Source organism: Pristiophorus japonicus, unplaced genomic scaffold, assembly GCF_044704955.1.
Source record: "Pristiophorus japonicus isolate sPriJap1 unplaced genomic scaffold, sPriJap1.hap1 HAP1_SCAFFOLD_575, whole genome shotgun sequence".
Classification (NCBI taxonomy): domain Eukaryota; kingdom Metazoa; phylum Chordata; class Chondrichthyes; family Pristiophoridae; genus Pristiophorus; species Pristiophorus japonicus.
In genome coordinates, this window is record NW_027254483.1 from 148,438 (window position 1) to 173,975 (window position 25,538).

The 25,538-nt window shown below is 48.4% G+C and overlaps 1 protein-coding gene across 3 annotated transcripts in view; it reads left to right on the forward strand.

Moving 5' to 3' along the window:
• LOC139254781 (E3 ubiquitin-protein ligase RNF212B-like) overlaps positions 1–25,538 on the forward strand; it is a 220,224-nt gene that overhangs the window by 140,906 nt on the left and 53,780 nt on the right. For all 3 annotated transcript variants that reach the window (XM_070873802.1, XM_070873803.1, XM_070873804.1), the window contains 2 exons: positions 3,500–3,546; positions 9,098–9,137. In XM_070873802.1, coding sequence (XP_070729903.1) covers positions 3,500–3,546; positions 9,098–9,137 — 87 coding nt within the window. The remainder of the gene's footprint in view (positions 1–3,499; positions 3,547–9,097; positions 9,138–25,538) is intronic.

Below are 25,538 nucleotides of genomic sequence, written 5' to 3' on the forward strand. Positions count from 1 at the left end.
GGCAAGTATATCCTTCCTTAGGTAAGGAGACCCAAACTGTACATCCCTGGCTGATTAGTCGCCTTGCCCTAATCCAGGGGTACACTGAGGCCAAATGTTACCTCTCCCATCCTCTGTCCACCCCTGACTGGGATCAGCTAGCTGGGCACCGCACCTCAGGGAGGATATATTGGCCTGGGGGTGGGGGGGGAGGGGGGATGCAGGGGGTGATACCGAGGTTAAATGAGTTAAATTATGAGAACAAGTTGCATAGACTAGGCTTGTATTCCTTTTTTGAGTTAAGAAGATTAAGGGGTGAATTAATTGAGGTGTTTAAAATGAATAAGAAATTCGATAAGGGTGGCTAGAGAGAAACGATTTCCTCTGGCGGGGGAGTCCAGAACAAGGGGGCCTAAATTGCCCCTTCCCTTAAGGCCTGTTACCTGCTGGCGACCATGCTGCAGAGTGCAATGGCCGCCGACATTTCGTGTAATAGCCGTCATTTTGAAAATTCAGCTCCTGTGGTGGCCCCCTACCCGCTGCTGCCAATCTGTCCTAAGTGCGCCATCGGAGCGCGCACCGCCAATGTTCCCACCCGAAGGCGAAATTCTGCCGAAAGAATCTCCCCCCACCGCCACGCGGTGTCAAAAGCTGCTTTTTTCTGCTGGTGCAGTGAGGCCACTGTCCTTATAAAATGGAGGTGCGGCTCCAATTAAAGGACAAGACCTACTGCCGCTGCCATTGGCCGACTGCCATGTGAAGGGGAGAGACGTGATGACTGACCACGGCGGACACTCGGCCCGCCCCCCCAAATTTAAACTAATTAGTGGGGGAGGAGGGTTCAGGCGAGCTGCAATTTAAAAAGTCAAAAAATGAGGAGAGGCAATAGAACAGGGTAGCACTGGGGTTATGAAAACCAGAGCGTGACAGGAAGGGACAGAATATATAAACACTAAAGTGTATCAGAAAGTGGGGTCAAAGCAGAAAAGATGGTATAAAAACAAATTTAAAAGCTCTTTACCTGAATGCACGCAGCATTCGCAACAAAATAACGGCACAAATAGATACAAATGGGTATGATCTGATAGCCATTGCAGAGATGTGGTTGCAAGCTGGCCAAGGCTGGGAACTAAATATTCAGGGGTATTTGATCGTTCGAGAGGACAGAGAGAAAGGAAAAGGAGGTGGGGTAACTCTGCTAATAAAGGATGAGGCCAGTGCGTTAGTGAGAAAAGATATTGGCTCAGAAGATCAAGATGTTGAATCAGTTTGGGTGCAGATAAGGAATAATAAGGGGAAAAAGTCACTAGTGGGCGCAGTCTATAGGCCCGCCCCTCTAACTAGCTACACGGAGCATAAATCGAGAAATAATGGCGTCTTGTAAAAAAGGAACGGTAATAATCCTGGGCGATTTTAACCTTCATATTGATTGGATAAAGCAAATTGGCCAGGGTAGCCTTGAGGAAGGGTTCATAGAGTATATCTGGGATAGTTTCCTTGAACAGTACGTAGTGGAACCAACCAGGGATCAGGCTATCTTGTGGTGACGTGGGCTATGTTTGGGAATGTTTCTGTGGGTTTTTTCTAAAGTTTCCCCCACCCTCCAGGCCTCTCTCGGAGCGCACACAGCCCAGCAGTTAAGTTCGCAACTTTCCCATCCTTGCACCGCGCGAAGTGTACAACGCCTGCCTTAGCGCTACAGTCCCTGGCGCAGGGCCCAGGTGCCAAAACTTCCTTACCAAAGCGCACTCCGAGGGGCTGTCTAAGAAGAAAGCACAAACTATTCCCGGCCGGTAACTTTCCCGCCCCGCCTCCGTTTTTGCCCCGGAAACAGAAAAGCCTAAAAATGCAGCTCGAAGACTTCACTTCTGAAACTTTTATGCGGCTGCCCCATAACCACTCATTGTAGGGAAGGATCATACAGCAAATAAGGAGGCCATTTGGCCTGTTGTGCCAATGCTGGCTCTTTGAAAACGCCCTCCAATTTAGTCCCATGCTCACAGGTAAACTGGCAGATTCATGAAGAAAGACTTGTATTTATACAGCACATTTCACTACTCAGGATATCCCAAAGCACTTTACTTCTGAAATGTAGTCACTGTTGTAATGTAGGAAGCGCGGCAGTCAATTTGCACACAGCAAGGTCCCAAATGCAGCAACGTGATAATGACCAGATAATCTCGTTGAGGGATAAATATTGGCCCAGGACACCAGGGGAGAACTCCCCTGCTATTCTTCCAATAGTGGTCATGGGACCTTTAACTTTCGCCCGATGGGCCTCTGTTTAACATCTCATCTGACAGACAGCACCTCCAACAGTGCAGCATTCGCTCAGTACTGGCAACGGGTGTGTCGGCCCTGGGTTATGGGCTCAAGTCTCTGGAGTGGGGCTCGAACACATCACCTTCTGACTCAGAGAATTGAGGGAGATCCACTGAACCACAGTATCAAATCGCTGTTTCATTTTTTTATCTTATCATCCTAACCCGCCCTCCCTCCTCCCCTTGCGATTGCACAGACGAAGCTTGTATTCTGCCGAATATGGATGATACAGGGGTGATCTAATTGAGATGTTTATGATTATTAAAGGATTCAATAGGTTAGATAGAGAGAAACTTCTGGAGGTGGAGTCCAGAACAAGGGGGCTTAATCTTAAAATCAGAGCTAGGCCGTTCAGGGGTGATGTCAGGAAGCACTTCTTCACACAAAGGATCGTGGAAATCTGGAACTCTTCCCCCCGCACCCCCCCCCCCCCGCCAAATAAAGCTGTTGAGGCTGGGGGTCAGTTGAAGGTTTCAAGGCTGAGATAGATTTTTGTTTGGTAAAAGTATCAAGGGACATGGAAAATCAGCCTTGATCTGATTGAATGGACGAACAGGCTCGAGGGGCTGAATGGCCTCCTCCTGTTCCTATGTAACAGGCTCGAGGGGCTGAATGGCCTCCTCCTGTTCCTGTGTAACAGGCCCGAGGGGCTGAATGGCCTCCTCCTGTTCCTGTGTAGCAGGCCCAAGGGGCTGAATGGCCTCCTCCTGTTCCTATGTAACAGGCTCGAGGGTCTGAATGGCCTCCTCCTGTTCCTGTGTAGCAGGCCCAAGGGGCTGAATGGCCTCCTCCTGTTCCTATGTAACAGGCTCGAGGGGCTGAATGGCCTCCTCCTGTTCCTATGTAACAGGCTCGAGGGGCTGAATGGCCTCCTCCTGTTCCTATGTAACAGGTTCGAGGGGCTGAATGTCCTCCTCCTGTTCCTGTGTAACAGGCTCGAGGGGCTGAATGTCCTCCTCCTGTTCCTGTGTAACAGGCTCGAGGGGCTGAATGGCCTCCTCCTGTTCCTGTGTAACAGGCTCGAGGGGCTGAATGGCCTCCTGCTGTTCCTGTGTAACAGGCCCGAGGGGCTGAATGGCCTCCTCCTGTTCCTATGTAACAGGCCAGACAGTGTACTTGTGCACGCCCGATCCTCAGTTTGTGCGTTAGCCCAGCATACGTTGCACATCACTGTTTTCAATTTCTTTTCCCTCCGCAGGGCCAGTACCCCTCGACCGATTGCCATTACTTCTCCTTCGAGCAGAGGTAAGTGAACTGGGCCTGCAACCTATCTCTGGTCGGAGTCATCGTGCTGTGGTCCATTTCCAGATGCTGGTCGCCCGGACGTGTGAGACAGAGATGCAGGTCCGTGATGGTGAATCTCCAAACCCACCGCGAAAACCCACGCAGATGTGGTTCCTGCTTGCCTGATGCCCACAAATTCTGGTGGAGACTCATCCCGCTTGCCTTCGATGCAGAGAGAGTGTAGATATAGACTGGGAGAGCCACTGGACCCACCGAGTGCGCATTTAACCTGCCGAAAACCATCTATCTTTCCCCAGCACAGAGCGCTGTTCCGATGTAACAGGCTCGAGGGGCTGAACGGCCTCCTCCTGTTCTTATGTAACAGGCCCGAGGAGCTGACTGGCCTCCGGTTCCTGTGTAACAGGCCCGATCGGTACTGAATGGCCTCCTCCTGTTCCAGTGTAACAGGCCCGAGGGGCTGAACGGCCTCCTCCTGTTCCTGTGTAACAGGCCCGAGGGGCTGAATGGCTTCCTCCTGTTCCTGTGTAACAGGCTCGAGGGGCTGAATGGCCTCCTCCTGTTCCTATGTAACAGGCCCGAGGGGCTGAATGGCCTCCTCCTGTTCCTGTGTAACAGACCCGAGGGGCTGAATGGGCCTCCTCCTGTTCCTGTGCAACAGGCCCGAGGGGCTGAATGGCCTCCTCCGGTTCCTATGTAACAGGCTCGAGGGGCTGAATGGCCTCCTCCTGTTCATATGTAACAGGCCCGAGGGGCTGAATGGCCTCCTCCTGTTCCTGTGTAACAGGCTCGAGAGGCTGAATGGCCTCCTCCTGTTCCTATGTAACAGGTCCGAGGGGCTGAATGGCCTCCTCCTGTTCCTGTGTAACAGACCCGAGGGGCTGAATGGGCCTCCTCCTGTTCCTGTGCAACAGGCCCAAGGGGCTGAATGGCCTCCTCCTGTTCCTGTGTAACAGGCTCGAGGGGCTGAATGGCCTCCTCCTGTTCCTATGTAACAGGCCCGAGGGGCTGAATGGCCTCCTCCTGTTCCTATGTAACAGGCTCGAGGGGCTGAATGGCCTCCTCCTGTTCATAAGAACATAAGAATTAGGAACAGGAGTAGGCCATCTAGCCCCTCGAGCCTACTTCCACTCAACTAGATCATGGCTGATCTGGCCGTGAACTCAGCTCCACTTGCCCGCCCGCTCCCCGTAACCCTTAATTCCTTTATTGGTTAAAAATCTATCTATCTGTGATTTGAATACATTCAATGAGCTAGCCTCAACTGCTTCCTTGGGCAGAGAATTCCACAGATTCACAACCCTCTGGGAGAAGAAATTCCTTCTCAACTCGGTTTTAAATTGGCTCCCCCGTATTTTGAGGCTGTGCCCTCTAGTTCTAGTCTCCCCGACCAGTGGAAACAACCTCTCTGCCTCTATCTTGTCTATCCCTTTCATTATTTTAAATGTTTCTATAAGGTCACCCCTCATCCTTCTGAACTCCAACGAGTAAAGACCCAGTCTACTCAATCTATCATCATAAGGTAAACCCCTCATCTCCGGAATCAGCCGAGTGAATTGTCTCTGTACCCCCTCCAAAGCTAGTATATCCTTCCTTAAGTAAGGTGACCAAAACTGCACGCAGTACTCCAGGTGCGGCCTCACCAATACCCTGTACAGTTGCAGCAGGACCTCCCTGCTTTTGTACTCCATCCCTCTCGCAATGAAGGCCAACATTCCAGTCGCCTTCCTGATTACCTGCTGCACCTGCAAACTAACTTTTTGGGATTCATGCACAAGGACCCCCAGGTCCCTCTGCACCGCAGCATGTTGTAATTTCTCCCCATTCAAATAATATTCCCTTTTACTGTTTTTTTTCCAAGGTGGATGACCTCACATTTTCCAACATTGTATTCCATCTACCAAACCTTAGCCCATTCGCTTAACCTATCTAAATCTCTTTGTAGCCTCTCTGTGTCGTCTACACAACCCGCTTTCCCACTAATCTTTGTGTCATCTGCAAATTTTGTTACACTACACTCTGTCCCCTCTTCCAGGTCATCTATGTATATTGTAAACAGTTGTGGTCCCAGCACCGATCCCTGTGGCACACCACTAACCACCGATTTCCAACCCGAAAAGGACCCATTTATCCCGACTCTGCTTTCTGTTCGTTAGCCAATTCTCTATCCATGCTCATACATTTCCTCTGACTCCGCGTACCTTTATCTTCTGCAGTAACCTTTTGTGTGGCATCGAATGCCTTTTGGAAATCTAAATACACCACATCCATCGGTACACCTCTATCCACCATGCTCGTTATATCCTCAAAAGAATTCCAGTAAATTAGTTAAACATGATTTCTCCTTCATGAATCCATGTTGCGTCTGCTTGATTGCATTATTCCTATCTAGATGTCCCGCTATTTCTTCTTTAATGATAGTTTCAAGCATTTTCCCCACTACAGATGTTAAACTAACTGGCCTATAGTTTTTAAACAGGCGTTACATTAGCTGCTTTCCAATCCGCTGGTACCTCCCCAGAGTCCAGAGAATTTTGGTAGATTATAACGAATGCATCTGCTATAACTTCCGCCATCTCTTTTAATACCCTGGGATGCATTTCATCAGAACTATGGGGACTTGTCTACCTTGAGATCCATTAGTCTGTCCAGCACTACCCCCCTAGTGATAGTGATTGTCTCAAGGTCCTCCCTTCCCACATTCCCGTGACCAGCAATTTTTGGCATGGTTTTTGTGTCTTCCACTGTGAAGACCGAAGCAAAATAATTGTTTAAGATCTCAGCCATTTCCACATTTCCCATTATTAAATCCCCCTTCTCATCTTCTAAGGGACCAACATTTACTTTAGTCACTCTTTTCCGTTTTATATATCGGTCAAAGCTTTTACTATCTGTTTTTATGTTTTGCGCAAGTTTACTTTCGTAATCTATCTTTCCTTTCTTTATTGCTTTCTTAGTTATTCTTTGCTGTCGTTTAAAATTTTCCCAATCTTCTAGTTTCCCACTAACCTTGGCCACCTTATACGCATTGGTTTTTAATTTGATACTCTCCTCTATTTCCTTGGTTATCCACGGCTGGTTATCCCTTCTCTTACCGCCCTTCTTTTTCACTGGAATATATTTTTGTTGAGCACTATGAAAGAGCTCCTTAAAAGTCCTCCACTGTTCCTCAATTGTGCCACCATTTAGTCTGTGTTCCCAGTCTACTTTAGCCAACTCTGCTCTCATCCCACTGTAGTCCCCTTTGTTTAAGCATAGTATGCTCGTTTGAGACACTACTTCCTCACCCTCAATCTGTATTACAAATTCAACCATACTGTGATCACTCATTCCGAGAGGATCTTTTACTCGGAGATCGTTTATTATTCCTGTCTCATTACACAGGACCAGATCTAAGATAGCTTGCTCCCTTGTAGGTTCTGTAACATACTGTTCTAAGAAACAATCCCGTATGCATTCTATGAATTCCTCCTCAAGGCTACTCCGTGCGATTTGATTTGACCAATCGATATGTAGGTTAAAATCCCCCATGATTACTGCCGTTCCTTTTTCACATGCCTCCATTATTCCCTTGATTATTGTCCGCCCCACCGTGAAGTTATTATTTGGGAGCCTATAAACTACGCCCACCAGTGACTTTTTCCCCTTACTATCTCTAATCTCCACCCACAATGATTCAACATTTTGTTCATTCGAGCCAATATCGTCTCTCACAACTGCCCTGATATCATCCTTTATTAACAGAGCTACCCCACCTCCTTTCCCTTCTTGTCTATCCTTCCGAATTGTCAGATACCCCTGTATGTTTAATTCCCAGTCTTGGCCACCCTGCAACCACGTTTCTGTAATGGCCACCAAATCATACCCATTTGTAATGATTTGTGCCGTCAACTCATTTACTCCTATGTAACATGCTCGAGGGGCTGAATGGCCTCCTCCTGTTCCTGTGTAACAGGCCCGAGGGGCTGAATGGCCTCCTGTTTTTTTAAATTTCAAAATATACTTTATTCATATAAAAATTTGTACAGTACATTCAAAAGCAGTTCAGTACATTTAGCTGCGGTCAGCAATCCCATACACTACATTTGGGTGCTGACGGCAGTTCCGTTCGATACAATTCCTTGCTTTTCAGTTCAGTACAATTCGGTCCAATACGGGATACATTGTGGTACATTCAACAAATGACATTACATGTGTCACTATACAGTACACGGAATGAGTCGCGGTACATTTACATTTTTCTTTTCAACGTGCATTACGAAACAGACCTTGCATTGTACATGGCACGACATAGGTGTTTACAGATCATGGTGCTCCATGTACACAAAAAAGAAGTTACAAGTACGGCCCGAGGGGGGTTTGTACTGATTCCAGCCCCTGGGTTTACCGGGGCAGAAGGGCTTTAAACTGTGGCCCTTCCCCACCGTGCCTTTGCGGCGACTGCGTCCCTCAGCACGTACTCCTGGATCTTGGATTGCGGCAGTCTGCAACACGCAGACGTGGACATCTCCTTGCTCTGGAAGACCAGCAAGTTTCGGCAAGACCAAAGAGCGTCTTTCACCGAGTCGATGGCCCTCCAGCAGCAGGTGATGTCTGTCTCGGGGTGTGTCCCTGGGAACAGCCCGTAGAGCACAGAGTCCTGCGTTAAGGAGTTGAATGGCCTCCTGTTCCTGTGTAACAGACTTGTCCAGCCGGGCCACCCTGGGGCGATGGCTTGTAGGATCCACGGGAGCTGAGTGTATAGTCCCCCACCCCTGGCTTGGTCTGGCCCCTCTGGGTCCCCTTAGGGAGACAGGCTGCTCGTCAGTCATTAGCAGGGCCCTGGGGACAAGTGCAGAGCTGCTCGGTTCAGGTGTCGCCCGGCCGAGTCTAGCCACAGAGCGGTGGATCGGTTCTGACGTCCCGCAGGCAGACACGTCGCTCTTGGATTAATTCAAACAGGATGGACCCCGGGTTGATCAAGTCCTTTCATCGAGTCCAGTGCCGAGAGGTGGGGTGGGATCGTGGCCTAGGTTTGTTCTATGGCTGCCGGAAGTGGCCGAACACACTTGCTGCCCTTTTGTTTTGTGTTGGGAATTTACAGATCCCTCCATGGCCCCCGCCCCCTCCCTATCTCTGTAATCTCCTCCAGCACCACAACCCCCCGAGATGTCTGCACTCCTCTAATTCTGCCCTCTTGACCATCCCTGATTATAATCGCCCCACCATCGGTGGCCGTGCCTTCTGTTGCCTGGGCCCCAAGCTCTGGAACTCCCTCCCTAAACCTCTCCGCCTCTCTACCTCTCTCTCCTCCTTCAAGCCGCTCCTTAAAACCGACCTCTTTGACCAAGCTTTTGGTCACCTGCTCTAATTTCTTCTTCTGTGGCTTGGTGTCAAATTTATTTGTTTTGTCTTATAACACTGCTGTGAAGCACCTTGGGACGTTACACTACGTTAAAGGTGCTATATAAATATAAATACAAGTTGTAATTGGGAGGGGAATGGTTTGCTCGGTTTGTCAGTCTAAACAGTCTGTCGATAACGGCAAATCTTGTCTTGTCTTTTTGCCCAACAGTCACACCGAAACAGACTCCTCAAAGCATCGGGTCAAGCAGGTATGTGCTCGAACAGCCTGAGTACATCAGCCAATGAAGAACGTTTCTGAAGTGCCATCATCGTCATAGGCAGTCCCTCATAGTCGAGGATGACTTGCTTCCACTCTAAAAGTGAGTTGTCTGGTAGCTGAAGAGTCCAATGTGGGAATTACAGTCCCTGTCATAAGTGGGACAGATAGTGGTTGAGGGAAGGGGAGGGTGGGACTGGTTTGCCGCACGCTCCTTCTGCTGCCTGCGCTTGCTTTCTGCACGCTCTCGGCAACAAGACTCGAGGTGCTCAGCGCCCTCCCGGATGCACTTCCTCCACTTAGGGCGGTCTTTGGCCAGGGACTCCCAGGTGTCGGTGGGGATGTTGCATTTTATCAGGGAGGCTTTGAAGGTGTCCTTGAAGCGCTTCCTCTGCCCACCTGGGGCTCACTTGCCGTGACGAAGCTCCGAGAAGAGCGCTTGCTTTGGGAGTCTTGTGTCGGGCATGCGGACAATGTGGCCTGCCCAACGGAGCTGATCGAGCGTGGTCAATGCTTCGATGCTGGGGATGTTGGCCTGAGCGAGAACACTGATGTTGGTGCGTCTGTCCTCCCAGTGGATTTGCAGGATCTTGCGGAGGCGTCGCTGGTGGTACTTCTCCAGTGCTTTGAGGTGTCTTCTGTATATAGTCCACATTTCTGAGCCATGTAGGAGGGCGGGTATGACTACTGCCCTGCAGACAGTGTAGTCACTGTTGTAATGTAGTAAACACTGATGATAGTAGGCTCCCGAGGTATGGAAAATGGTCCACGTTGTCCAAGGCTGCGCCATGGATTTTGATGACCGAGGGGCAGTGCTGTGTGGTGGGATCAGGTTGATGGAGGACCTTTGTCTTACGGATGTTTAGTGTAAGGCTCATGCTTTCGTACGCCTTGGTGAAGATGTTAATGATGGCTTGGAGGTCGGCCTTTGAATATGTGCAGACACAAGCTTTGTCCGCATACTGCAGTTCGATGACAGAGGATGGGACGACCTTGGATCTAGCCTGGAGGTGACAAAGGTTGAATAGGTTTCCATTGGTTCTATAGTTCTAAACGACGAGGTCCAACACCGCCTCCAGTGTGCCAGCACAGCCTTCGGTTGCCTGAAGGTTTGAAGACCAGGCTCTCGAATCTGGCACCAAGCTCATGGTCTACAGGGCTGTAGTGATACCCGCCCTCCTGTATGGCTCAGAGATGTGGACCATGTACAGTAGACACTTCAAAGAGCTGGAGAAGTACCACCAACGATGTCTCCGCAAGATCCTGCAAATCCCCCGGGAGGACAGATGCACCAACGTTAGCGTCCTCGATCAGGCCAACATCCCCAGCATCGAAGCACTGACCACACTCGACCAGCTCCGTTGGGCGGGCCACATTGTCCGCATGGCCCGACACGAGACTCCCAAAGCAAGCGCTCTAATCGGAACTCCTACACGGCACGCGAGCCCCATGTGGGCAGAGGAAATGCTTCAAGGACACCCTCAAAGCCTCCCTGATAAAGTGCAACATCCCCACCGGCACCTGGCCCAAGACCGCCCTAAGTGGAGGAAGAACATCCGGGAGGACATTGAGCACCTCGAGTCCCGTCGCCGAGAGCATGGAGAAACCAAGGAAGGAGCGTGCGGCAAACCAGTCCCACCCACCCTTTCCCTCAACCACTGTCTGTCCCACCTGTGACAGAGACTGTAATTCCCGTATTGGACTGTTCAGTCACCTGAGAACTCACTTTTAGAGTGGGAGCAAGTCTTCCTCGACTCCGAGGGACTGCCTATGATGATGATGATGTAGTAAACACTGCAGTGCAGTGCTGAGAGAGTGCTAGATTCTTGGTGGTGCCGCACTGTCGGATGAGACGTTAAGCCAAGACCCCCGTCTGCTCTCACAAATGGACATAAAAGATCCCATGGCACTATTTCGAAGAAGAGCAGGGGAGTTATCCCGGTGTCCTAAGGCCAACATTTATCCCTCAATCAACATCACAAAAATACAGATTATTTGGTCATTATCACATTGCTGTTTGTGGGAGCTTGCTTGTGCATAAATTGGCTGCCGCGTTTCCTACATTACAACAGTGACTACACTGAAAAAGTGGCTGTAAAGCGAGTTGTCCGATGGTCGTGAAAAGCGCTATTATAAATCCAAGTCTTTTAGGCAACAAACGATCCCACAAACAGTAATGTGATAAATGACCAGGTCACCTGTTTCAGTTACATTGGTTGATCCAGGGATCGATGTGCTGCAGGCAGGATTGAAGGCAGATGTGAGGGTCAGCTGTGACGTGTGACCGAGGGAGAGTGTGGGAGTGAGAATCTCAGGAATGTGATCGTGGGCTGACCTGATGGTTATTGTTCTCCCCCACACCCAGCAACCTAACGAGCCAGTTAGTGTGTGAATGGAATCCCGTCTTCTCACCCATATAGAGAATGTGAAAGGATGTCACACTGTGCCACATCATCTAGTGTCTCACCACCCGAGCTATTAAAATGCGCAGGGACAGTGAACGCAACTTCCCTCCCCTGACAGTAATGCAAAGCTGAAAGAAGGAAAGACTTGCGTTTCATGAACTCAGGATGTCTCAAAGTGCTTTACAGCTAATTAAATACTTTTGCAGTGCAGTCACTGATGTAATATAGGAAACGCAGCAGCAAATTTGTGCACAGCAAACTCCCAGAAACAGCAATGTTATTTTTTAATTTCAAAATATACTTTATTCATATAAAAATTTGTACAGTACATTCAAAAGCAGTTCAGTACATTTAGCTGCGGTCAGCAATCCCATACACTACATTTGGGTGCTGACGGCAGTTCCGTTCGATACATTTCCTTGTTTTTCAGTTCAAGTACAATTCGGTCCAATACGGGATACATTGTAGTACATTCAACAAATTACCCAGAAACAGCAATGTGATCATGACCAGATAATCTGTTTCTCTAGTGATGTTGATTCAGGGATAAATCTTGGCCCCAGGACACCGGAGAGAACCTCACTGCTCTTCTTTGTAATAGTGGCCATGGGATCTTTTGCATCCACCCGAGAGAGCAGACGTTTAATGTTAGTCTAGGTCGAATGTCTCAACTGTAGGACGGTAGTTCCAACAATGCATCGCTCCCTCAGAATCGCACTGAAACGTGTGGGGGTGGGGAGGCTCACCCCAGGGCAGAGATGTTTATCCAGTAAGCCATTGAACCCCATGCAAAGCAGGAAGGCCCCAGGCTCCATTAGCCCACACTCCCAACCCCACTCCCAAGTTTGAAGAGGGTTCGAGCGATATCCAATGGCATGTTGAAGGGGTTTCGGGTGATATCCAATGGGATGTTGAGGGTGTTCGGGCAATTATCCAATGGGATGTTGAGGGGGTTTCGGGCGATTATCCAATGGGATGTTGAGGATGTTCGGGCGATTATCCAATGGGATGTTGAGGGGGTTTCGGGCGATATCCAATGGGATGTTGAAGGGGTTTCGGGTGATATCCAATGGGATGTTGAGGGTGTTCGGGCGATTATCCAATGGAATGTTGAGGGGGTTTCGGGCGATATCCAATGGGATGTTGAAGGGGTTTTGGGCGATTATCCAATGGGATGTTTGAAGGGGTTTCGGGCGATATACAATGGGATGTTTGAGGAGGTTTCGGGTGATATCCAATGGGATGTTTGAGGAGATTTCGGGCGATATCCAATGGGATGTTTGAAGGGGTTTCGGGCGATATCCAATGGGATGTTTGAGGAGGTTTCGGGCGATTATCCAATGGGATGTTTGAAGGGGTTTTGGGCAATATCCAATGGGATGTTTGAGGAGGTTTCGGGCGATATCCATTGGGATGTTTGAGGAGGTTTCGGGCGATTATCCAATGGGATGTTTGAAGGGGTTTCGGGCGATATCCAATGGGATGTTGAGGGGGTTTCGGGCGATTATCAAATGGGATGTTGAAGGGGTTTCAGGCGATTATCCAATGGGATGTTTGAGGGGGTTTCAGGCGATTATCCAATGGGATGTTTAAGCGGTTTCGGGTGATTATCCAATGGGATGTTGAAGGGGTTTCGGCGATTATCCAATGGGATGTTTAAGCGGTTTCGGGTGATTATCCAATGGGATGTTGAAGGGGTTTCGGGTGATATCCAATGGGATGTTGAAGGGGTTTCGGGTGATATCCAATGGGATGTTGAACGGGTTTCGTGCGATTATCCAATGGGATGTTGAAGGCGTATTTGGTGATTATCCAATGGGATGTTGAAGGGGTATTGGGTGATTATCCAATGGGATGTTGAAGGGGTATTGGGTGATTATCCAATGGGATGTTGAAGGGGTATTGGGCGATTATGCAATGGGATGTTTAAGAGGTTTCGTGCGATTATCCAATGGGATGTTGAGGGTGTTCGGGCGATTATCCAATGGAATGTTGAGGGGGTTTCGGGCGATATCCAATGGGATGTTGAAGGGGTTTTGGGCGATTATCCAATGGGATGTTTGAAGGGGTTTCGGGCGATATACAATGGGATGTTTGAGGAGGTTTCGGGTGATATCCAATGGGATGTTTGAGGAGATTTCGGGCGATATCCAATGGGATGTTTGAAGGGGTTTCGGGCGATATCCAATGGGATGTTTGAGGAGGTTTCGGGCGATTATCCAATGGGATGTTTGAAGGGGTTTTGGGCAATATCCAATGGGATGTTTGAGGAGGTTTCGGGCGATATCCATTGGGATGTTTGAGGAGGTTTCGGGCGATTATCCAATGGGATGTTTGAAGGGGTTTCGGGTGATTATCCAATGGGATGTTGAGGAGGTTTCGGGCGATTATCAAATGGGATGTTGAAGGGGTTTCAGGCGATTATCCAATGGGATGTTGAAGGGGGTTTCGGGTGATTATCCAATGGGATGTTTAAGGGGATTCGGGCGATTATCCAATGGGATGTTTAAGGAGGTTTCGGACGATTATCCAATGGGATGTTGAAGGGGTATCGGACGATTATCCAATGGGATGTTTGAGGGGGTTTGGGCCGATTATCCAATGGGATGTTGAAGGGGTTTCGGGCGATTATCCAATGGGATGTTGAAGTGGTATTGGCCGATTATCCAATGGGATGTTGAAGGGGTTTCGGGTGATTATCCAATGGGATGTTGAAGGGGGTTTCGGGTGATTATCCAATGGGATGTTGAAGGGGTATCGGGTGATTATCCAATGGGATGTTTGAGGGGTTTCAGGTGATTATCCAATGGGATGTTGAATGGGTTTCGGGTGATTATCCAATGGGATGTTGAAGGGGTTTCGGGCGATTATCCAATGGGATGTTGAAGTGGTATTGGCCGATTATCCAATGGGATGTTTAAGGGGGTTTCGGGCGATTATCCAATGGGATGTTGAAGGGGGTTTCGGGTGATTATCCAATGGGATGTTTGAGGGGGTATCGGGTGATTATCCAATGGGATGTTTGAGGGGTTTCAGGTGATTATCCAATGGGATGTTGAATGGGTTTCGGGTGATTATCCAATGGGATGTTTAAGGGGGTTTCGGGCGATTATCCAATGGGATGTTTGAGGGGGTTTGGGGCGATTATCCAATGGGATATTTAAGGGGGTTTCGGGCAATTATCCAATAGGATGTTTGAGGGGGTTTCGGGCGATTATCCAATGGGATGTTTAAGAGGGTTTTGGGCGATATCCAATAGGATGTTTGAGGGGGTTTCGGGTGATTATCCAATGGGATGTTTAAGGGGGTTTCGGGCGATTATCCAATGGGATGTTTAAGGGGGTTTCGGGCGATTATCCAATGGGATGTTTAAGGGGGTTTCGGGCGATTATCCAATGGGATGTTTAAGGGGGTTTCGGGCGATTATCCAATGGGATGTTTAAGGGGGTTTGGGCCGATTATCCAATGGGATGTTTGAGGGGGTTCGGGTGATTATCCAATGGGATGTTTGAGGGGGTTTGGGCCGATTATCCAATGGGATGTTTGAGGGGGTTCGGGTGATTATCCAATGGGATGTTTGAGGGGTATCGGGTGATTATCCAATGGGATGTTGAAGGGGTTTCGGGCGATTATCCAATGGGATGTTTAAGGGGTATCGGGTGATTATCCAATGGGATGTTTGAGGGGGTTTGGGCCGATTATCCAATGGGATGTTTGAGGGGGTTTGGGCCGATTATCCAATGGGATGTTTGAGGGGGTTCGGGTGATTATCCAATGGGATGTTGGAGGGGTTTCGGGTGATTATCCAATGGGATGTTTGAGGGGGTTTCGGGTGATTATCCAATGGGATGTTTAAGGGGTATCGGGTGATTATCCAATGGGATGTTGAGAGGGTTTCAGGCGATTATCCAATGGGATGTTGAAGGGGTTTCGGGTGATTATCCAATGGGATGTTTAAGGGGTATCGGGTGATTATCCAATGGGATGTTTAAGGGGTATCGGGTGATTATCCAATGGGATGTTGAAAGGGTTTCGGACGATTATCCAATGGGATGTTGAAGGGGTTTCGGACGATTATCCAATGGGATGTTTAAGGGGTATCGGGTGATTATCCAATGGGATGTTTAAGGGGTTTCGGACGATTATCCAATAGGATGTTTAAGGGGTATCGGGTGATTCTCCAATGGGATGTTGAAGAGGTTTCGGCCGATTAACCAATGGGATGTTAAAGGGGTTTCGGACGATTATCCAATGGGATGTTTAAGGGGTTTTCGGATGATTATCCAATGGGATGTTTGAGGGGGTTTGGGCCGATTATCCAATGGAATGTTTGAGGGGGTTTCGGCCGATTATCCAATGGGATGTTTAAGGGGTTTCGGGTGATTATCCAATGGGATGTTTGAGGGGGTTTCGGGCGATATCCAATGGGATGTTGAGGGGGTTTCGGGCGATATCCAATGGGATGTTAAGGGGGTTTCGGACGATTATCCAATGGGATGTTTAAGGGGTATCGGGTGATTCTCCAATGGGATGTTGAAGAGGTTTCGGCCGATTATCCAATGGGATGTTGAAGGGGTTTCGGACGATTATCCAATGGGATGTTTAAGGGGTTTTCGGATGATTATCCAATGGGATGTTAAGGGGGTTTCGGGCGATTATCCAATGGGATGTTTGAGGGGGTTTGGGCCCATTATCCAATGGGATGTTGAAGGGGTTTGGGCCGATTATCCAATGGGATGTTTGAGGGGGTTTCGGGCGATATACAATGGGATGTTGAGGGGGTTTCGGGCGATATCCAATGGGATGTTAAGGGGGTTTCGGACGATTATCCAATGGGATGTTTGAGGGGGTTTCGGGCGATTATCCAATGGGATGTTTAAGGGGTTTCGGGTGATTATCCAATGGGATGTTTGAGGGGTTTTCGGACGATTATCCAATGGGATGTTTGAGGGGTTTTCGGATGATTATCCAATGGGATGTTGAGGGGGTTTGGGCCGATTATCCAATGGGATGTTTAAGGGGTTTCGGGTGATTATCCAATGGGATGTTTGAGGGGTTTCGGGTGATTATCCAATGGGATGTTTAAGGGGTTTCAGGTGATTATCCAATGGGATGTTTGAGGGGGTTTCGGGCGATTATCCAATGGGATGTTGAAAGGGTTTCGGGCGATTATCCAATGGGATGTTTAAGGGGTATCGGGCGATTATCCAATGGGATGTTTAAGGGGTATCGGGCGATTATCCAATGGGATGTTGAGGGGGATTCGGGCGATTATCCAATGGGACGTTTAAGGAGGTTTCGGACGATTATCCAATGGGATGTTGAAGGGGTATCGGACGATTATCCAATGGGATGTTTGAGGGGGTTTGGGCCGATTATCCAATGGGATGTTGAAGGGGTTTCGGGCGATTATCCAATGGGATGTTGAAGTGGTATTGGCCGATTATCCAATGGGATGTTGAAGGGGTTTCGGGTGATTATCCAATGGGATGTTTAAGGGGGTTTCGGGCGATTATCCAATGGGATGTTGAAGGGGGTTTCGGGTGATTATCCAATGGGATGTTGAAGGGGTATCGGGTGATTATCCAATGGGATGTTTGAGGGGTTTCAGGTGATTATCCAATGGGATGTTGAATGGGTTTCGGGTGATTATCCAATGGGATGTTTAAGGGGGTTTCGGGCGATTATCCAATGGGATGTTTGAGGGGGTTTGGGGCGATTATCCAATGGGATGTTTAAGGGGGTTTCGGGCAATTATCCAATAGGATGTTTGAGGGGGTTTCGGGCGATTATCCAATGGGATGTTTAAGAGGGTTTTGGGCGATATCCAATAGGATGTTTGAGGGGGTTTCGGGTGATTATCCAATGGGATGTTTAAGGGGGTTTCGGGCGATTATCCAATGGGATGTTTAAGGGGGTTTCGGGCGATTATCCAATGGGATGTTTAAGGGGGTTTCGGGCGATTATCCAATGGGATGTTTAAGGGGGTTTGGGCCGATTATCCAATGGGATGTTTGAGGGGGTTCGGGTGATTATCCAATGGGATGTTTGAGGGGGTTTGGGCCGATTATCCAATGGGATGTTTGAGGGGGTTCGGGTGATTATCCAATGGGATGTTTGAGGGGTATCGGGTGATTATCCAATGGGATGTTGAAGGGGTTTCGGGCGATTATCCAATGGGATGTTTAAGGGGTATCGGGTGATTATCCAATGGGATGTTTAAGGGGGTTTCGGCCGATTATCCAATGGGATGTTGAAGGGGTTTCGGGTGATTATCCAATGGGATGTTTAAGGGGTATCGGGTGATTATCCAATGGGATGTTTAAGGGGTATCGGGTGATTATCCAATGGGATGTTGAAAGGGTTTCGGACGATTATCCAATGGGATGTTGAAGGGGTTTCGGACGATTATCCAATGGGATGTTTAAGGGGTATCGGGTGATTATCCAATGGGATGTTTAAGGGGTTTCGGACGATTATCCAATGGGATGTTTAAGGGGTATCGGGTGATTCTCCAATGGGATGTTGAAGAGGTTTCGGCCGATTATCCAATGGGATGTTGAAGGGGTTTCGGACGATTATCCAATGGGATGTTTAAGGGGTTTTCGGATGATTATCCAATGGGATGTTTGAGGGGGTTTGGGCCGATTATCCAATGGAATGTTTGAGGGGGTTTCGGCCGATTATCCAATGGGATGTTTAAGGGGTTTCGGGTGATTATCCAATGGGATGTTTGAGGGGTTTCAGGTGATTATCCAATGGGATGTTTAAGGGGTTTCGGGTGATTATCCAATGGGATGTTGAGGGGGTTTCGGACGATTATCCAATGGGATGTTTAAGGGGTTTCAGGTGATTATCCAATGGGATGTTTGAGGGGGTTTCGGGCGATTATCCAATGGGATGTTGAAAGGGTTTCGGGCGATTATCCAATGGGATATTTAAGGGGTATCGGGCGATTATCCAATGGGATGTTTAAGGGGTATCGGGCGATTATCCAATGGGATGTTGAGGGGGATTCGGGCGATTATCCAATGGGATGTTTAAGGAGGTTTCGGGCGATTATCCAATGGGATGTTGAAGGGGTATCGGGCGATTATCCAATGGGATGTTTGAGGGGGTTTGGGCCGATTATCCAATGGGATGTTGAAGGGGTTTCGGGTGATTATCCAATGGGATGTTTAAGGGGGTTTCGGGCGATTATCCAATGGGATGTTGAAGGGGGTTTCGGGTGATTATTCAATGGGATGTTGAAGGGGTATCGGGTGATTATCCAATGGGATGTTTGAGGGGTTTCAGGTGATTATCCAATGGGATGTTGAATGGGTTTTGGGTGATTATCCAATGGGATGTTTAAGGGGGTTTCGGGCGATTATCCAATGGGATGTTTAAGGGGGTTTCGGGCGATTATCCAATGGGATGTTTAAGGGGGTTTCGGGCGATTATCCAATGGGATGTTTAAGGGGGTTTGGGCCGATTATCCAATGGGATGTTTGAGGGGGTTCGGGTGATTATCCAATGGGATGTTTGAGGGGGTTTGGGCCGATTATCCAATGGGATGTTTGAGGGGGTTCGGGTGATTATCCAATGGGATGTTTAAGGAGTTTCGGCCGATTATCCAATGGGATGTTGAAGGGGTTTCGGACGATTATCCAATGGGATGTTGAAAGGGTTTCGGACGATTATCCAATGGGATGTTTGAGGGGTTGCGGGCGATTATCCAATGGGATGTTTGAGGGGTTTCGGGTGATTATCCAATGGGATGTTTGAGGGGGTTTCGGCCGATTATCCAATGGGATGTTGAAGGGGTTTCGGGTGATTATCCAATGGGATGTTTGAGGGGGTTTGGGCCGATTATACAATGGGATGTTGAAGGGGTTTCGGGTGATTATCCAATGGGATGTTTGAGGGGGTTTGGGCCGATTATCCAATGGGATGTTGAAAGGGTTTCGGACGATTATCCAATGGGATGTTGAAGGGGTTTCGGGTGATTATCCAATGGGATGTTGAGGTGGTTTCGGGTGATTATCCAATGGGATGTTGAGGGGGTTTCGGGTGATTATCCAATGGGATGTTGAAAGGGTTTCGGACGATTATCCAATGGGATGTTGAGGGGGTATCGGGTGATTATCCAATGGGATGTTGAGAGGGTTTCGGGCGATTATCCAATGGGATGTTGAAAGGGTTTCGGACGATTATCCAATGGGATGTTGAAGGGGTTTCGGGTGATTATCCAATGGGATGTTGAAGGGGTTTCGGGTGATTATCAAATGGGATGTTGAAGGGGTTTCTGGTGATTATCCAATGGGATGTTTAAGGGGTATCGGGTGATTATCCAATGGGATGTTTAAGGGGTATCGGGCGATTATCCAATGGGATGTTGAAGGGGTATCGGGTGATTATCCAATGGGATGTTTTAGGGGTATCGGGTGATTATCCAATGGGATGTTGAGGGGGTTTCGGCCGATTATCCAATGGGATGTTGAAGGGGTTTCGGGTGATTATCCAATGGGATGTTTGAGGGGGTTCGGGTGATTATCCAATGGGATGTTGAAGGGGTTTCGGGTGATTATCCAATGGGATGTTTAAGGGGTATCGGGTGATTATCCAATGGGATGTTTAAGGGGTATCGGGTGATTAGCCAATGGGATGTTGAAAGGGTTTCGGACGATTATCCAATGGGATGTTTGAGGGGTTTCGGACGATTATCCAATGGGATGTTTAAGGGGTATCGGGTGATTATCCAATGGGATGTTTAAGGGGTTTCGGACGATTATCCAATGGGATGTTTGAGGGGTTTCGGGCGATTATCCAATGGGATGTTGAGGGTGTTCAGGCGATTATCCAATGGAATGTTGAGGGTGTTTTGGGCGATATCCAATGGGATGTTGAAGGGGTTTTGGGCGATTATCCAATGGGATGTTTGAAGGGGTTTCGGGCGATATACAATGGGATGTTTGAGGAGGTTTCGGGTGATATCCAATGGGATGTTTGAGGAGGTTTCGGGCGATATCCAATGGGATGTTTGAACGGGTTTCGGGCGATATCCAATGGGATGTTTGAGGAAGTTTCGGGCGATTATCCAATGGGATGTTTGAAGGGGTTTTGGGCAATATCCAATGGGATGTTTGAGGAGGTTTCGGGCGATATCCATTGGGATGTTTGAAGAGGTTTCGGGCGATTATCCAATGGGATGTTTGAAGGGGTTTCGGGCGATATCCAATGGGATGTTTGAGGAGGTTTCGGGCGATATCCAATGGGATGTTGAGGGGGTTTCGGGCGATTATCAAATGGGATGTTGAAGGGGTTTCAGGCGATTATCCAATGGGATGTTGAGGCGGTTTCAGGCGATTATCCAATGGGATGCTTGAGGGGGTTTCAGGCGATTATCCAATGGGATGTTTAAGCGGTTTCGGGTGATTATCCAATGGGATGTTGAAGGGGTTTCGGACGATTATACAATGGCATGTTTAAGGGGTATCGGGTGATTATCCAATGGGATGTTTAAGGGGTATCGGGTGATTATCCAATGGGATGTTTAAGGGGTATCGGGCGATTATCCAATGGGATGTTGAAGGGGTATCGGGTGATTATCCAATGGGATGTTTAAGGGGTATCGGGTGATTATCCAATGGGATGTTGAGGGGGTTTCGGCCGATTATCCAATGGGATGTTGAAGGGGTTTCGGGTGATTATCCAATGGGATGTTGAAAGGGTTTCGGGTGATTATCCAATGGGATGTTTGAGGTGGTTTCGGCCGATTATCCAATGGGATGTTGAAAGGGTTTCGGACGATTATCCAATAGGATGTTGAAAGGGTTTTGGACGATTATCCAATGGGATGTTTGAGGGGTTTCGGGCGACTATCCAATGGGATGTTTGAGGGGTTTCGGGTGATTATCCAATGGGATGTTTGAGGGATTTCGGCCGATTATCCAATGCGATGTTGAAGGGGTTTCGGGTGATCATCCAATGGGATGTTTGAGGGGGTTTAGGCCGATTATCCAATGGGATGTTGAAGGGGTTTCGGGTGATTATCCAATGGGATGTTTGAGGGAGTTTGGGCCGATTATCCAATGGGATGTTGAAAGGGTTTCGGACGATTATCCAATGGGATGTTGAAGGTGTTTCGGGTGATTATCCAATGGGATGTTGAGGGGGTTTCGGGTGATTATCCAATGGGATGTTGAAAGGGTTTCGGGTGATTATCCAATGGGATGTTGAAGGGGTATCGGACGATTATCCAATGGGATGTTGAGGGGGTTTCGGGTGATTATCCAATGGGATGTTGAAAGGGTTTCGGGTGATTATCCAATGGGATGTTGAAGGGGTATCGGGTGATTATCCAATGGGATGTTGAAGGGGTATCGGACGATTATCCAATGGGATGTTTGAAGGGGTTTCGGGTGATTATCCAATGGGATGTTGAAGGGGTTTCGGGTGATTATCCAATGGGATGTTGAGGGTGTTTCGGGTGATTATCCAATGGGATGTTGAAAGGGTTTCGGGTGATTATCCAATGGGATGTTGAAAGGGTTTCAGATGATTATCCAATGGGATGTTTGAGGGGGTTTCGGGTGATTATCCAATGGGATGTTTGAGGGGTTTTCGGACGATTATCCAATGGGATGTTGAAGGGGTATCGGGTGATTATCCAATGGGATGTTGAAAGGGTTTCGGGTGATTATCCAATGGGATGTGTGTGGGGGTTTCGGGTGATTATCCAATGGCATGTTTAAAGGGTTTCGGGTGATTATCCAATGGGATGTTTGAGGGGTTTTCGGACGATATCCAATGGGATGTTTGAAGGGGTTTCGGGCGATTATCCAATGGGATGTTTAAGAGGTTTCGGGCGATATCCAATGGGATGTTGAGGGGGTTTCGGGCGACATCCAATGGGATGTTAAGGGGGTTTCGGACGATTATCCAATGGGATGCTGAGGGGGTTTCGGGTGATTATCCAATGGGATGTTAAGGGGGTTTCGGACGATTATCCAATGGGATGCTGAGGGGGTTCGGGCGATATCCAATGGGATGTTGAGGGGGTTTCGGGCGATATCCAATGGGATGTTAAGGGGGTTTCGGGCGATTATCCAATGGGATTTTTGAGGGGTATCGGGTGATTATCCAATGGGATGTTGAAGGGGTTTCGGGTGATTATCCAATGGGATGTTGAGGGGGTTTCGGGTGATTATCCAATGGGATGTTGAAAGGGTTTCGGGTGATTATCCAATGGGATATTTAAGGGGTATCGGGTGACTATCCAATGGGATGTTTAAGGGGTATCGGCGATTATCCAATGGGATGTTGAAGGGGTATCGGGTGATTGTCCAATGGGATGTTTAAGGGGTATCGGGTGATTATCCAATGGGATGTTAAGGGGGTTTCGGCCGATTATCCAATGGGATGTTGAAAGGGTTTCGGACGATTATCCAATGGGATGTTGAAAGGGTTTCGGACGATTATCCAATGGGATGTTTGAGGGGTTTCGGGCGATTATCCAATGGGATGTTTGAGGGGTTTCGGGTGATTATCCAATGGGATGTTTGAGGGGGTTTCGGCCGATTATCCAATGGGATGTTGAAGGGGTTTCGGGTGATTATCCAATGGGATGTTTGAGGGGGTTTGGGCCGATTATCCAATGGGATGTTGAAGGGGTTTCGGGTGATTATCCAATGGGATGTTTGAGGGGGTTTGGGCTGATTATCCAATGGGATGTTGAAAGGGTTTCGGACGATTATCCAATGGGATGTTAAAGGGGTTTCGGGTGATTATCCAATGGGATGTTGAGGGGGTTTCGGGTGATTATCCAATGGGATGTTGAGGGGGTTTCGGGTGATTATCCAATGGGATGTTGAAAGGGTTTCGGACGATTATCCAATGGGATGTTGAGGGGGTATCGGGTGATTATCCAATGGGATGTTGAAGGGGTTTCGGGTGATTATCCAATGGGATGTTGAGGGGGTTTCGGGTGATTATCCAATGGGATGTTTAAGGGGTATCGGGTGATTATCCAATGGGATGTTGAAGAGATTTCGGCCGATTATCCAATGGGATGTTGAAGGGGTTTCGGACGATTATACAATGGCATGTTTAAGGGGTATCGGGTGATTATCCAATGGGATGTTTAAGGGGTATCGGGTGATTATCCAATGGGATGTTGAGGGGGTTTCGGGTGATTATCCAATGGGATGTTGAAGGAGTATCGGGTGATTATCCAATGGGATGTTTAAGGGGTATCGGGTGATTATCCAATGGGATGTTGAGGGGGTTTCGGCCGATTATCCAATGGGATGTTGAAGGGGTTTCGGGTGATTATCCAATGGGATGTTGAAAGGGTTTCGGGTGATTATCCAATGGGATGTTTGAGGGGGTTTCGGCCGATTATCCAATGGGATGTTGAAAGGGTTTCGGACGATTATCCAATAGGATGTTGAAAGGGTTTTGGACGATTATCCAATGGGATATTTGAGGGGTTTCGGGCGATTATCCAATGGGATGTTTGAGGGGTTTCGGGTGATTATCCAATGGGATGTTTGAGGGATTTCGGCCGATTATCCAATGCGATGTTGAAGGGGTTTCGGGTGATTATCCAATGGGATGTTTGAGGGGGTTTGGGCCGATTATCCAATGGGATGTTGAAGGGGTTTCGGGTGATTATCCAATGGGATGTTTGAGGGAGTTTGGGCCGATTATCCAATGGGATGTTGAAAGGGTTTCGGACGATTATCCAATGGGATGTTGAAGGTGTTTCGGGTGATTATCCAATGGGATGTTGAAGGGGTTTCGGGTGATTATCCAATGGGATGTTGAGGGGGTTTCGGGTGATTATCCAATGGGATGTTGAAAGGGTTTCGGGTGATTATCCAATGGGATGTTGAAGGGGTATCGGACGATTATCCAATGGGATGTTGAGGGGGTTTCGGGTGATTATCCAATGGGATGTTGAAAGGGTTTCGGGTGATTATCCAATGGAATGTTGAAGGGGTATCGGGTGATTATCCAATGGGATGTTGAAGGGGTATCGGACGATTATCCAATGGGATGTTTGAAGGGGTTTCGGGTGATTATCCAATGGGATGTTGAAGGGGTTTCGGGTGATTATCCAATGGGATGTTGAGGGTGTTTCGGGTGATTATCCAATGGGATGTTGAAAGGGTTTCGGGTGATTATCCAATGGGATGTTGAAAGGGTTTCGGATGATTATCCAATGGGATGTTTGAGGGGGTTTCGGGTGATTATCCAATGGGATGTTTGAGGGGTTTTCGGACGATTATCCAATGGGATGTTGAAGGGGTATCGAGTGATTATCCAATGGGATGTTGAAAGGGTTTCGGGTGATTATCCAATGGGATGTGTGTGGGGGTTTCGGGTGATTATCCAATGGCATGTTTAAGGGGTTTCGGGTGATTATCCAATGGGATGTTTGAGGGGTTTTCGGACGATATCCAATGGGATGTTTGAAGGGGTTTCGGGCGATTATCCAATGGGATGTTTAAGAGGTTTCGGGCGATATCCAATGGGATGTTGAGGGGGTTTCGGGCGACATCCAATGGGATGTTAAGGGGGTTTCGGACGATTATCCAATGGGATGCTGAGGGGGTTTCGGGTGATTATCCAATGGGATGTTAAGGGGGTTTCGGACGATTATCCAATGGGATGCTGAGGGGGTTCGGGCGATATCCAATGGGATGTTGAGGGGGTTTCGGGCGATATCCAATGGGATGTTAAGGGGGTTTCGGGCGATTATCCAATGGGATTTTTGAGGGGGTTTGGGCCGATTATCCAATGGGATGTTGAAGGGGTTTGGGCCGATTATCCAATGGGATGTTTGAGGGGGTTTCGGGCGATATCCAATGGGATGTTGAGGGGGTTTCGGGCAATATCCAATGGGATGTTAAGGGGGTTTCGGACGATTATCCAATGGGCTGTTTGAGGGGGTTTCGGGTGATTATCCAATGGGATGTTGAAGGGGTTTCGGGTGATTATCC